Source organism: Protopterus annectens, chromosome 4.part1 (genome assembly GCF_019279795.1).
Source record: "Protopterus annectens isolate FY-2018-M chromosome 4.part1, PAN1.0, whole genome shotgun sequence".
Lineage (NCBI taxonomy): Eukaryota > Metazoa > Chordata > Ceratodontiformes > Protopteridae > Protopterus > Protopterus annectens.
In genome coordinates, this window is record NC_056734.1 from 88,167,753 (window position 1) to 88,182,981 (window position 15,229).

Sequence of the window (15,229 nt, forward strand, 5' to 3'; positions counted from 1 at the left end):
TCTCTTACAATTAACTCAAGTACCCATCTTTCACTGTACCATCCCAAGTAATCCCCATGCCATGTGTACACCATCACATTTCACTCCACCTAAAAATAATGCTGTATATCAAAAATAAACTACCTTACTAACCTATTTTTCACTTGAAAACATATGCTTGTTATTCTTACCCTTGTAGTATTTATCTTCCAGCATAACTTTGTTCATTTGTATGCATAGATTTCTACATATGCCAAGACTACCAGAATTTATTTTGTCACCTTATTTTGTATATTTTATATTTTTATATTGTCATTTTTTGTGAAGCTGCGGTAGCGTTGTCGCCTCACAGCAAGAGGTTCTCCCGTTCGATTCTTGGCTGGAGCGCCTTCTGTGTGGAGGAGTCTGCATGTCCTCCCCATGGTCGAGTGGTGTTTGAAAGACATGCGTGAATGGGCGTGCCTTCGTTGAAGGTTGGGCTTCGGGCTGGCACCTCGGCACCATAAAAATCAACTGCTAATCATTAGCTGACCGGAGTTCCACTGTGGCGACCCCTAACCGGGAAAAGCTGAAAGAAAAACAACAACAACATATTGTCATTGTTTGTAAATCTTTTCTTCTCTGGGACTTCTTTGAAAATTTATTTTTTTGAGTTTGACATTCCCATTCAACAAGTTTCAACAAGTATAAATACATAAATAATGCAAATTGTATTTATTATATATTGTTCATTTGTTTTATCGTATTACAATAATTCAGTGTAATCTAGTTTAATAAGGAATGAACAGAAAAGAGTTAAGAAATCTTTTTTGTTTACACCTTTTGCTGTGTTATTGTATAATGTTAACAAAAATAGTTTGAATGTTACATATCTACTCAGTGTAAAAAAATCAGTCTTCAAAGAAGTTACAAAGTATATATATATATATATATATATATATAAATTATAATCTGTGTCTATATATGGGTCTACTTTACAAGGTCGACTCTTCAGAAAGACCATATGATTGATTTTGAGAAGCCGGCCATGTAAAATAAATACACACCAAACACTTACCTTTCAACTGTTAGCATGTGGGCAAGCCCCCTGCACCCCCTGTGGGGGGCTCCACCCCTACACCCCCCCCCCCGTAACTTAAATATACCAACTCTGAGATCGCACTACAGTGCGGAAGAGGAAATTTTCCCATTCCGCACTGTATGGAGATAGCGGTTCCCCATGTTCGGCTTTTCAAAAGTTGATTATATGGTCTTAGCCATATGAAAGTCGACTTTCTGAAAAGTTGACCATGTGAAGGGGACCCATATATATATATATATATATATATATATATATATACATATAGAGAGAGAGAGTGATTTTATATATATGAATAAAATACATACATTAATGTGAAATGATCTTTTCTCTGCATACATACAAATGCCATAAACAGCTAAAAAGCCAAATGAAATGATTTCCCACAATAACCACATTTAAAAGTTGGGCTCCTTCCTTCGTTTAACTTCAAGGTGCTCCTTTACACAAAGGATGATCATGGGTTTTGTGCAATGCAGGCTGTGGAACATGCAGACCTAGAGAAAACAGAAGATATGTGTCACTGTAATACTAGCTCTAGATAACATTTAAATATTTCAGTATTTATCCATTTGTCAAAAGCTTGGTGGATTGAAACCATTTCTTTATTTATTAATTTGTTCACGTGGTTGGCAGGATGATCCATAAACATCCGTCCTATCATGGCTTGAGTGTTAAGCCACAAAAGTCGAGCATTAGATATATAAAATTTCAGGCAGCAGTATCTATAGAAAAGTAAACAAAACAAAGAATTTGTTACTACTGTAGGTATGAAAGCAACATGAATACTTATGATGCAAGTAAGTACAAAGCAGTCAAATCAGAATCATTGAGTGAAAGCAATTTCCACTGGTATGCAGGGATAAAGCTCTGACTATAACCAGATGACCCAAGTTCATTTAGCAGCGTGGGCACCTACTAGATATGTTACAGGCAGCAAGTGCAATGAAAGGGCTTAGCCCACTGAACTTTCTAAGGGGAAAGGGAACGCTGCATGTCTGAAGGCACACCCACCCTGCTCGGATGGAGACAAGAGAAATATGTACAAGTGCCTGTTGTCTGGAAGCAGAGGCATTTGTAGGCTTTCACTGCTTGCTGAGAGCAACAGCCAGTTCCACGCCCTACTGCTCATCCTCCACGTGTACATCCACTGAGCATGTGAAGGAAGTTATTTCTTATGCACATAAATTCTGATCATCATGATGTTAGCACCTCTGCTGGTACTCTACTCTGGCAGTGGAAATGAAAGGACAAAATGGTAAAAATCAGGGGTACAAATGAATCCATGGGACATTTGGGGAGGATTCATGATTAATGGGTATAAAGGGGCCAACAAAGGAATTGAGTTAAATAGATTATAAAGAGTAAGTACCTATATAGCTCCTGTAAGGATTATGTTAATAGTCAGATCTCAATAACTTTTGGAGTAAAATTTATGTACAATGTAGACTGCCATATTCCTTACAGGTTACTGTGTCAAAAGTGGCCAAATGTGCAAGCTGACATGTTAATTTACTTGAATAGTTTAATTCACCAAGCACAATTACACAATTAGTTGTGTTTTAAACTCACTAAAAAAGAAGAAGGAAAAAAATCTCCCTCTTTCTCTCTCTCTCTCTCTATATATATATATATATATATATATGTATCTGTATAAGTTTGCCACGGTGGTACGGCAGTAGCATTGTTACCTCACAGCAAGAGGTTCTCCCATTCAATTCTCGGCATGGCTTGGAAGTGCCTTCTGTGTAGAGTCTGCATGTCCTCCCCGTGGTTGGGTAGCATTCGAAAGACATGCGTGCATAAATGGGTGTGTCTTCGTTGAAGGTTGGGCATCGAGCTGGCACCTCGGCGTTTCGTAAAAATCTACTGCCAGTCATTAGTGGACCGGAGTTCCGCTGTGGCAACCCCTTACCGGGAAAAAGCCGAAAGACAAACAACAACATGTATATATTCTCCTTGTTTCATTGAGTAGAAGATGGTCAATATGAACATGTGCTTAGAAGGGGCCCAGACATGCTGTAGATAGAATGGTTGGGAAAATTCATTTCTAGCCACTCATGTACATTATTTCATCATATAAAAGTGTTCATGTTATTTCCATACCTACACCTGTAACTAATGGTAGTTTCAAATTTCAGGTTGAATCTCCTCACCATGATATGCAGTATTAGAGAAATAGAATCCTGTTGAGAACCAATAAACTGTCCCTAGTGACCTTTCCCAAAAATGTAGACAGGCAAGAGTTCAAACATTCTCCATACTATTACTGTCTCATTCCAAAGTGTACATCTAATGTTCTTTTTGTGGTTGTGCTCAGGAATGACACTCTGTAAAGGAACAGCTGATCATAACTTCATATACTGTTGTGCTCTGTTACATGTCATATAGTATATGCTTTCAGATGCCTTGCAGGAAGGAAACAGATGGTATAAATGGTGTATAGGATTAAGGCTATAATCTATTCATCAGCCACTCCCTGTGATCCAGGGCTGGGTTCTTTCAGCCTCGAAATACCTTCTGTGTGTCTGATAGAGTTTACAACAGTCATGCACAGCAAAGGGTGGCTGTCTACTTTTAGAGAGCTTCCTGGCACTTAACATGCAACACGAACAACCAAGTAGTCAGACATCTGTAACCCTCTTGCACTGTCCACGTGTTACATGTATGGTAACCTGTGATTAGTAAGTAGAAGCACAGAGAAGTGCTGCGGAGCTGCCAGCCTCTCCTATGAATAACTCAAACACAATCAGTTGAAAAAAGACCTTCTTGATCAAAGATGATCATGATGAAATAAACACCCCCCCATCAACCTGAAATTTGAAACTACCATTAGTTACAGGTGTAGGTATGGAAATAACATGAACACTTTTCTATCATATAAGATGCAAGCAGCAATTGTTTTATGAAATATATATATGTATATATTTATTTATTTTATTTATTGACATTTGACCGTCTTGGAGCCCATTTTCAGTGGAGGCCCAGGGAGAAAAGCTCCAAAGTATTACAAAACATTTTAAGAATAATAATTGTGCAGTCTTTAACAATAATTCAGAAACAACTACAATATAAATAACGACATAAAATGAAAACAGTGGTTAAGAATAGATGCAAGTTATATTAGAATGATTTAATGGTTAGAGAAATTGTAGCCATTTTTTTAGAGAAATTAAAGGTAAGTTAGTGTAATACAAACAGGAAATAAAATAAGAAGTGAGAGAAAAGCAGGCTGATTGTATATTTAGAGAGAAAGCTGGGGAGATAAATTGATAGAAGTAAAGCAGTGAGTAAAGTAGGAAGAGTAAGGAGATGTAAGGTATGAATCGGTACTTGTCCACATTTGGTGTTGAGCAAGAATAGAGCCAGCTTTGTCTTGGAAGTCTTTCAGAATGATTTTGAAGGATGGTGGATAGAGATAGGGAATTCCAGGCCTTAGCATCATGATTGATTTCCAGCAGATTTGCTAGGTTTGTGGACAGACAGGAGCAGATGGATTCTGGATCATGTTAGGTTAGTTGATGAGCTAGTTTTAACCAGTGAAGGCTTTTATATAGTGGTGAGTTTGGAGGATATTTGCTGCAAATTTAACTGATTTATTATAAGATTGTTCAAGTTTTGATTTTGTGATGCCTGAATGTTTAGAAGGATGGCCACATAATGAAGTGTAGGGAGGAGATACATAGTGGCAGGTGTTATCATCCAGTATCATTCTTAATTATTTTGCTAACTTTAATAGTTGTATTATCAACAGAGAAAAAATTGTATTTTTGGCTGAGCATGAGTTGTGAGTTACAAAGCCATGTTTCAGTAGCTGCTAAAGTGTCCTGAGTAGTTTTTAGAGATGTTCCACATTGTCTTACCCTCACCAAGAATGATGCCACAATATGAAGACAAGATGATCAATTTCAACAATTGGCTTAAGTATTGGTGTCATTCAAAGAGGATCCAATGCCTGTCAGCCTGGGATGACATGCTCGACAAGCTACGATGCTTCACTAGGGACGGCTTGCACCTGCCTCCCCTGGGCTTTCGGATATTGGCAAAGGCTCTTGCTACCCCCATAGTGCCTTTTTTAGGCAAGGCTCAAAAGACAAATCCACCTCCATAGGTATCACAAGGGATAAGAAACTAAGAGTAATGCTACTCAATGCCAGAAGTCTAAACCTCAAGATGCATGCACTCGAAACTCTCCGTAGCATGGAGAACATCGATATCTGTGCTGTAACAGAAACCTGGTTCAAGGCTCCCGAGAGCACCGCAGCACTACCAGGTTATACCTCATACCATGCTTTTCGGCCCCAAAACTTGGACCGAACCACAAAAGGAGGAGGAGTATCAATATTTGTCAAAGATACCCACACCTTCAGGTAGTGGCACAGCACGAAGCATCAGAGACTATCCTTGTGCAACAAACAGTGGGTAAAACTGCCTTCCAGTTTATAGCCTGCTACAGACCACCCACCCAAACCCAGGAGCCCCAATTGGCCTTCCTGAGAACACTGGAAAATATGAAGGTCTCTCCAAACACCATTATTTTGGGCGACTTCAACTACCCAAACATAGGCTGGGAGCATTACTCTAGCTCCAACACCCTAGCCCAAATGTTCCTAGAATTTATAAACTCAAATGCTATGGAACAACTTGTTACCACTCCCACAAGAGGGGAAAACATACTGGACCTGATCATCACCAACATGGGGACTCTATGCTCCAGACCAGAAGTGTATCCTCATTGGCAAGATCAGACCATAAACTAATCTCACTGGATATTCACATCCTGACTCCACCCCCTGCCCTGAAAACCACAGTGAAATACTTCTCTAATGCAAATTTCACACTCCTCAAAACCGAGGTGGAATCCTTCAAAGCCCCCGGGCCTGTGGAAAATACGGCCCAGACCACAGAATCCTTTATAAACGCATTCTATGAACACCTTCAGGAATGCATGGATCATGCAATCCCAAATAAAACCAAGTCCCAATCCTCCAAAGGCAGACGTCCTGTCTGGTGGACCCCAGCCATAAACAAACTATACAATAGAAGGAGGAAGCTACTACATGATAGAGCAAAATCCCCAAAAGGGAAGGCATCTCTGATCAGTATTAGCAAAAAACTACGGGTACTCATAAAATCATCTAAGTCCAGATTCGAGAGAAATATTGCACAGGACACTAAGGACAATCACAAGGCTTTCTTTAGTTATGTTAGGAACCTGGGTGGGAATTCCCAGATATGCTCAGAATTAGTCCAAAATGACAAAAAATACACCAAAACCACAGACATTGCCAACATCCTAGCTGACAGGTTCAGCGCAAACTTCTCCCCACCAAAAGGCAAATATCTATCCCAGCAGAGTGCTGCCCCTGACATCTCAGATGCTCAGGTAAGGCTGCCCTCTCCAAAGCAAAAAACACAGCATCAATGGGACCAGGCGGTGTCTGGGGCTCGTCCTACATGAACTCCAAGAAGAGCTAAACCCAAACATAAAACTACTGTTCAATCTCAGCCTTACTACAGGATATGTACCCAAAGAGTGGCGTACAGCAACAGTGGTCCCTCTCCACAAAGATGGTGCCTCAATGGATCCTGGAAACTATCGCCCCATAAGCCTGACTAGCTTGGTCTGCAAAACTATGGAAAGGATCATCATGGACCTCATAAATAAAGATATTGGGGACCTACAGACACTGGATCCTACCCAGTTTGGCTTTGTTAAGGGCAGATCCTGCCTCTTAAACCTAGTTGATTTCTTTGAAACAGTCACTAAGGCCATTGACGAAGGGAAGGTGGTCCACACAGCCTACCTGGACCTCGCAAAAGCCTTCGATACAATACCCCACTCGGGCATTATAGATAAGCTCACCAGCTTAAATATAAACCCCTATGTCACTAGATGGGTTGCAAACTGGCTCAAGGACAGAACCCACATGGTTAGAATTGCTGGAGCCATGTCAGACTCCAAACCAGTTACAAGTGGCGTCCCACAAGGCTCAGTCCTGGGACCTCTCTTCTGGGTATATATTTCTCGGAGGTACAGGCCAACACGTAGGGACTGTGACTGACCAAGTGTGCAGATGACTGCAATCGGGGCAGTATAATCGACACTCCAGCTGACACAAGCATCCTCCAAAAGGGTCTCATAGAAACAGACAACTGGTGCAGAGCCATGGCCTCAAGCTAAGCCAAAAGTGTATAGTCATCCCTTTGGCAAAAACAAAGTGCCCACAAATTACCACATAGGTGGTAATCCATTAAGTACAGAAGAAGTAATTAGGGACCTGGGGACCCAAGTTGATAGCAATCTCTCATTTGACAACCACGTGGCTAAAGTGGTTAGAAAAACATTTTATATAGCCCACCTAATCATGAAGGGATTCACATCTAGATCAGGGAGGTCATCGTGCCTCTTTACTCATCCCTCATCAGGCCCATAATTGAGTACAATGCCCCTTTTGGGATGTACCTTACCAGACACCTGCAGCAACTGGAAAGACACCAAAAGGACCTCACCAAGAGGATCAAAGGGCTCAAACAGATGCCATATGCTGCTCAGTTAAAGAAACTCCAGCTCTACTCAGTGGCATACCGCCTGCTCAGAGGCGATCTGTGCCTGACGTATAAAGCCATGTCCAACCCGGAATTAATGGACATGCTGCACCTCAGAAAATCCAAATCCCATTGAGCTACATGCTCGAGAGACTTGAACCTCAGCACTGAAATAAATAGGACATGCTGGAGGGACAGATTCATAACCCAGAGGCTCCCTTCACTCTGGAATAAAATCCCAGTCCAGGTTAGGCAGAGTCCCTCATTGACTCTCTTCAAGAGGAATCTTGATGAGTGAATGGAAGATCGTAGGGTTAGCCCGGGTATCACTTCTGTGTCACTGTTAGACAGAGGCACAGTATACTAACCTCGAAAAAGGGCATAGCGAAATTATTTTAAAATGGGTGGCGAAAGACAAACACACTCTGGCTAGGCTTATAAATGCCCTAGGGCAGATAGCCTAGTATGAACCTATGAACCTATGAACCTATGTAAAGGAACAGCTGATCATAACTTCATATACTGTTGTGCTCTGTTGCATGTCATATAGTATATGCTTTCAGATGCCTTGCAGGAAGGAAACAGATGGTATAAATGGTGTATAGGATTAAGGCTATAATCTATTCATCAGCCACTCCCTGTGATCCAGGGCTGGGTTCTTTCAGCCTCCAAATATCTTCTGTGTGTCTGATAGAGTTTACAACAGTCATGCACAGCAGAGGGTGGCTGTCTACTTTTAGAGAGCTTCCTGGCACTTAACATGCAACACGAACAACCAAGTAGTCAGAAATCTGTAACCCTCTTGCACTGTCCACGTGTTACATGTATGGTAACCTGTGATTAGTAAGTAGAAGCACAGAGAAGTGCTGCGGAGCTGCCAGCCTCTCCTATGAATAACTCAAACACAATCAGTTGAAAAAGACCTTCTTGATCAAAGATGATCGTGATGACATAAACACCCCCCCCATCAACCTGAAATTTGAAACTACCATTAGTTACATATGTAGGTATGGAAATAACATGAACACTTTTCTATCATATAAGATGCAAGCAGAAATTGTTTTATGAAATATATATATGTATATATTTATTTATTGACATTTGACCGTCTAGGAGCCCATTTTCAGTGGAGGCCCAGGAAGAAAAGCTCCAAAGTATTACAAAATATTTTAAGAATAATAATTGTGCAGTCTTTAACAATAATTCAGAAACAACTACAGTATAAATAACGACATAAAATGAAAACAGTGGTTAAGAATAGATGCAAGTTATATTAGCATGATTTAATGGTTAGAGAAATTGTAGCCATTTTTTTAGAGAAATTAAAGGTAAGTTAGTGTAATACAAACAGGAATTAAAATAAGAAGTGAGAGAAAAGCAGGCTGATTGTATATTTAGAGGGAAAGCTGGGGAGAGAAATTGATAGAAGTAAAGTAGGGAGAGTAAGGAGATGTAAGGTATGAATCGTTACTTGTCCACATTTGGTGTTGAGCAAGAATAGAGCCAGCTTTGTCTTGGAAGTCTTTCAGAATGATTTTGAAGGATGGTGGGGAGGGTATTGACTTCATGGATAGAGATAGGGAATTCCAGGCCTTAGCATCATGGTACGAGGTGTGATTGATTTCCAGCAGATTTGCTAGGTTTGTGGACAGACAGGAGGTTTTGGTCACTGGATTGTAATGACAGACTAGGACCATAGTGGTGTAGGAAGTTATTCAGAGCCGAACAAGCAGACGGATTCTGGATCATGTTATAGGCGATAACAAGCTGCGTATGTTAGTTGATGAGCTAGTTTTAACCAGTGAAGGCTTTTTAGCGTTATATAGTGGTGAGTTTGGAGGGGGATATTTGCTGCAAATTTAACTGATTTATTATAAGATTGTTCAAGTTTTGATTTTTGTGATGCCTGAATGTTTAGAAGGATGGGCGCCACATAATGAAGTGTAGGGAGGAGATACATAGTGGCAGGTGTAGCTTTAGTTGTCTCGGTGAGAACGTTTTTTGATCTCTAAGGCATCCCGAGTTTTTGATGAGATTATCATCCAGTATCATTCTTAATATTTTGCTAACTTTAATAGTTGTATTATCAACAGAGAAAAAATTGTATTTTTTTTTCATGAGAGAGTTGGGGAAAAAAGTAGTAGTTTGTTTTTTAAGGCTGAGCATGAGTTGTGAGTTACAAAGCCATGTTTCAGTAGCTGCTAAAGTGTCCTGAGTAGTTTTTTTAGAGATGTTCCACATTGTCAGATGTGTAAATGAGTGTGGAGTCATCTGCATACGGTATTATGGAGACGTATTGTGTGGATATGTAGCAGGTGTTGGTGAGAATGTTAAAGAGAAGGGGACAAAGGATAGAGCCTTGTGGTACAGCAGTAGTGACTGGGAGGTATGGAGAGAGGGTGGAGTACCATTTTATTGATTGACACCTATTGGATAAATATCTTTTGAACCATAGAAGGGTGGGCTGAGAGAGACCTAATAAGGACATCTGAAGTAGACGTTTGCTATGACAAACTGTTTCAAAGGCTTTAGACAAGTCTATAAATAAGGAAGAGACTAGTTTGCCACTATTTCTAGCTTTATTGACAATAACTATATAGGTTAGAAGAGCAGTGTTAGTACTTTGGGATGGATCTAAGCCAAGTTGTGTGGGGGACTGGAGTTCTTACTGATGGATATAGTTTATTAATTGTTCTTGAATAAATTTTTCAAGTATTTTAGATGGGGGAATATGATTGCTCTAGGTCTAAGGTTAGCAATATCTGTTGAATTTCCTCCTTTGTGTAGAGGAATAATGTGTGACTTTTCCCAGAGAGAGAGAGAGAATGTGGAATTCCTGGATTCACCTATTTATAAGAACTGAACCAAGGTATGGGGAGGGAGTTAGGGTTGAATATATGGCTGGAATGCAAGATTTCTTTAATAGCCATCCAGAATCTTTTTAGGATTGTGTTTACTATTATTCTGAAAAATCAGTATAATATAGCTTTTTTGTATTCCTTAATTAGCATTTTGATATCATTGCAAAGCATTCTGAAGTGTTCAAGATATTGTGGTGTTTTATATTTTGCCATTCTTTAATTTTTTTTCTCTATCCTGCATTAGCATTCTACTTCTTTTTGGATAGCAAAAATTGCATTATTTGTTTTCAGCATCTTCCTTCTAGAAGGTGCAAATACATTTAGGATATTGAGGAAAGGTTTACTGAAATCATTTACAGCATCATCTAAGGGGAGGATTTTTAGGAAGTTCCAGTTAATACATGATATGTTAGTAATGAACATTTTTGGCTTAAACCTGGAAAGGCTGTGTATTGTTTTATAAACATGCTGGTTAAGTGGATGTATGAGATGCCTGGTTGTATAGATTGGGAGATCATCACTTAGACAGTCAGACATTATACCTGAGGTGGTGTATTTCCTAGGATCTGATACTAGGACCCAGTCTAATATGGAATTTGATGTTCTGCTATAATGTCTGGGGCTATTAATTAGCTGTATGAAACCAAATAAGTTCACACTAGATGTAGGGGAGTTAATGTCCAACCAAATGACATTCACATCATCTAGTAGTATTATTTCTTGTGGAATTGTTATGGAGATCCAATGTAGGATATCTTCCAGTATAGCTGAATTGTCACCCAGAGGGATGTGAAGAACAGTATACAGTGTAAGCCACTGAATGAGAAAGGACCCTGGCCAACTTAGTAAGTGGTCCTTAGAGTGCAAGGACAACTTTTTGTGGGGGATTTTAAAAACTAATTTCCAGCACAGACAGGCATGTATATGACTAGATGAGGTTAATACACAGACAGGTTTTACAAGTTAAATTTGCTTACATTGTACCAGATATTTCAGAAAAAGAGGGCTTTTTCCCAGCAAAAACAAAGCAAATGAAAAAAATGCCCATCCTCTTCCACCTCCTCCAGGACAATCCCCTTATGCTTTCCTCTGTGTTTCCCTTATCTGCCCTCGCCCCTTTTTCCTACTCTCCTATTCACTCAGTTTCCATACTAATAAAAGCCATACAATAGTGTCTATAAAACAGCATCTGCAAAGTAAGGTTGCTTTAAGCTGCGAACCAGTAGTGCTGAGCCTGAGTATGTGCAAGTTCTCACTGTGAAGTCTTGTGATGTTATCAAAAAGCGTCACTCACTGTCAAACAAAAAAAAAGCATGCAATTACTTGATCACTTATGCACACAAGCAGCAGTTGCATACATTTGCAAAAGATACAGAAATTCTTGCATACTTCTTAAGTAACTTTGCACAGTTCCAGTTCTGCGTAGTACCTTGGCACCTCTTCCCAGTTTCATATATGGAAAAAACAGTTCCATCATTTGCATGCATTGCATTTGCATTTAGACTAAATATTGCTTTTCACATATGTGCCATACATGATTTTGTGGTGCAGGGCTATGAATGCCATCCTGGTATTAAAGGTCACACCAGATGTTCATAAAGACGAGTAATTTCTTTTTTATTTTTCAGTGTAGATGATCTTCAGACACTGACCTCCTCCAGACAAGAACAATGAATCTACATGTAGGCTTAGCTTATATATTTAGTATTGCATGAACCCTTAACTGAAACAAACTTTATGACAAAAATCAATAAATCTTAAAGAGTCAATGTCAAATTTGAAAGTTAAAATGATAGTGTGTGCCTGAAATGTAGTAGCTGTGTGGTAGAAGAGGAGCTGTTGAAGGGTTAACTCCTATCTTGCTATAGCTCAGGAGCTTTTAGGTTTTCTTTATTTCAGGCACACATTATGAAGGTCATAGATTTTGGCAGTTTTTGAGAAGAGGTCACGCTAAAGATAATGAGGAAAAAAAGAAGCTGACATGCTAAAATATGAATATCCATCCAGAGCAGAGCTATGTCATAAAGAAATAAGCATTGATATGCAACCTGAATGTTCTCTTTCAGTTCTGACTCAGAAGTAATATCCTGTCAAACCAGTGAATTGCTTTTGCTTGCTCTTTATACACAGAAATCATTACATGTTCTGAGAAACCCTGAACTGATGACTGTTTAGAGAATGTTGATTTCTTGGAAGACTTGAGCTATTTTATTACAGTCGTATATTGAGTTGTAACCAATTGAACTGCTGTTGAATAAGTTCTCAGAGAATCAAAACTACTGAATGCTATTTCGATATTAATATTTGGCTAACATGGATTGTTAACTATCAAAGAATGCAGATCTGCCGCAGAGTTTACATTTACGATATTCTTTTGTGCACCAGGAATATCACATTATCTTTTTTGAAACCAACTCAGAATTAACTTGCTTCAGACATATACTCATAAATGTTTAAAATAAACACAAATGTAGGTATAAAATTAGGAACATTTTTGTTAACAGTAACATTTTGAATGATCTGTGGTACTGTCATGTGATACTGTCGTGTAAAAACAGTCTTCATTCTGTTAATAGCCTTAAATCAAACTTATATGCTTATTTTATTATTTTCCAGGTGTTTTGGTGAAGATACTTGTATAAACATTCCAGACATTGATGCCTATATTGTGGTGATGGAACCTAACAAACCAAAAATCACTATAAGTGGACTGAATCACTTTGCTAGACAGTCCACAGAATTTGAAAGTACCAAAGGTGTGGTGTTGTTTCCCGATGTCAGAATCATAAGCACAGTTACAAAAATGGAACAGCCTATAAATCCAGAGGAACCATATAAAGGTTTGAAAACTAAATTGTTTGGAATTGATAAAGTCAGTACTGCTCAGTAATCTTGGTATGTTTTGGTAGACGTTTAGACTGTGGGAATATTTCCATGCCACAAACAACAAAAGATACTGTGATACAAAATGTACTATGCATTTCATGGTAAAGGACGTGAATGTACGTGGCACATTTGTGCATAAATTAAGTCACTAATGTATGTTTTGTGTACTGGGTTTTTGATTACTTCTGCTATTGCAGTATTACAAACATTGATCAGCTGTATTTGGCGAAATGCTTACCATATACTGGACCAAAATGACATTGTAAGAATAAAAGAATGTGATGTATGCAGAAGTCACAGGAAAAAAACAAATCTACCTCTTGTAGTGAAAGGCTGAATCTTTGTATATCAGTAAATTTTGAATAAATTAGGTGATTTTCAGGAAGGAATGTTAAAAAAATGGATAACACCAGGAAAAAGGAATGGAAAGGCACAGTTAAAGAGTAGATATAAGCAAACGTGTTCAAGTGCATTTCTGAGCAGTAATTGATCGGTTTAAATCAGAAAGGAATTGCATCAGCTCCAGTTAAAATGGATTCAGACTAATGTCTGGGAATGGGCACCCATGGTGACATGGCTGTGGGCAACAAGCAGAAGTGGAGGATCCCATGATTAGAAAAAATAATAAGCAGGATAAGAAAAGTCCAAACAGTGATGATGGAGAGACAGAGAAAATAGCCTGCATATTAAAGAAGGGAAAATGGGGGAAGATCAAGAAAAATACAGAAGGAAATTATAGAAATGCAGCAGAGCTTAGATGATAGGGTACACAAGATTAGGATTAAATGTGTACTAAATGTAGGGCATCATTGGGCATAGGAACTTGCAAAGGAATTAAGGTCATGAAAGAGAGAGAGACAGACATACAGGGAGACATACAGGATTTTGGATAGCTAGAAGGGATACGTAATAAGGGGATCATTAAAACACCTGCAGAAGATTCTCACTAGTGTTGCATTTATTTGTGCATCTCTTTCTTGATACACAATTTATTCTACTTAAGGACATAAGGAGCTATAGCCTGTGCTAACATTTAACAGAGCAAATAAACTTTTCTTTCATGAAAAAATGGCACAACATTTTCTTCATTTGTGAAACAGTATCCCAAATAAAATACCTGACTTTAAAACTGCCATATGTTAGGGGGGATCAGTATTCTGATCATAGCATCCTCCAATGAAAGATTACATTTTCTCCAAAAAACTGTATTTTGTGACTTGAAGAGGCCAAATGCTTTGACATTCATGAAGCCATTTGCAACCAAAGCTAATACTGTCATTATAAGGGCATATATTTTTAAAGAATTGTATTATCCAAAAAAAAAAAAAAAACCTTCTACAAGTTGGAATAAAATAAAAAGAAAGTTGTGCGCTGCTGCCCAAAGGTCCAAACCCAGAAAACTAAATATAATCCACACAAAAAACAAGTAAGACCACCAAGCTGCTGAAGATTAACTTATTTTATTCATGAACAAAACAGGATAAGCACTTTCACGTGTATAAACACGCTTCTTCAGATCTCAAATACCAGCTCAATTCATCATCTTAAATAGTGCAGATCCTGCAACTAATTAGTCAATTAAAATCACCTAAATCAATTTAAACTAAAATGATCAGTTATACAAAACAATTACAACTACAATTCATAGTCTATTAAAATTATATATACACCAAAAACATTCAAAATGCATAACAACAAAACTACCATGAGTGGTACAATAAAATCATGCATTTTAGCACAACTTATTTGCTTATTTCAAAGGTCACGCCTCCAATGCTGGTCTTATGCTTACGTAATTATTCAAACCAGGCTGAACGTGTGTTCGTAACTTAAAGATCCACTTTAGTTCTCCTAACTCAAGGTGGTTGTCCTGATT

The 15,229-nt window shown here is 38.6% G+C and overlaps 1 protein-coding gene across 1 annotated transcript in view; it reads left to right on the plus strand.

Annotated features, from left to right (window-relative positions):
* Positions 1-15,229, plus strand: part of LOC122801177 (calsyntenin-2-like) — an 843,582-nt gene that overhangs the window by 345,281 nt on the left and 483,072 nt on the right. The window contains exon 5 of the mRNA XM_044070740.1: positions 13,084-13,307. Coding sequence (XP_043926675.1) covers positions 13,084-13,307 — 224 coding nt within the window. The remainder of the gene's footprint in view (positions 1-13,083; positions 13,308-15,229) is intronic.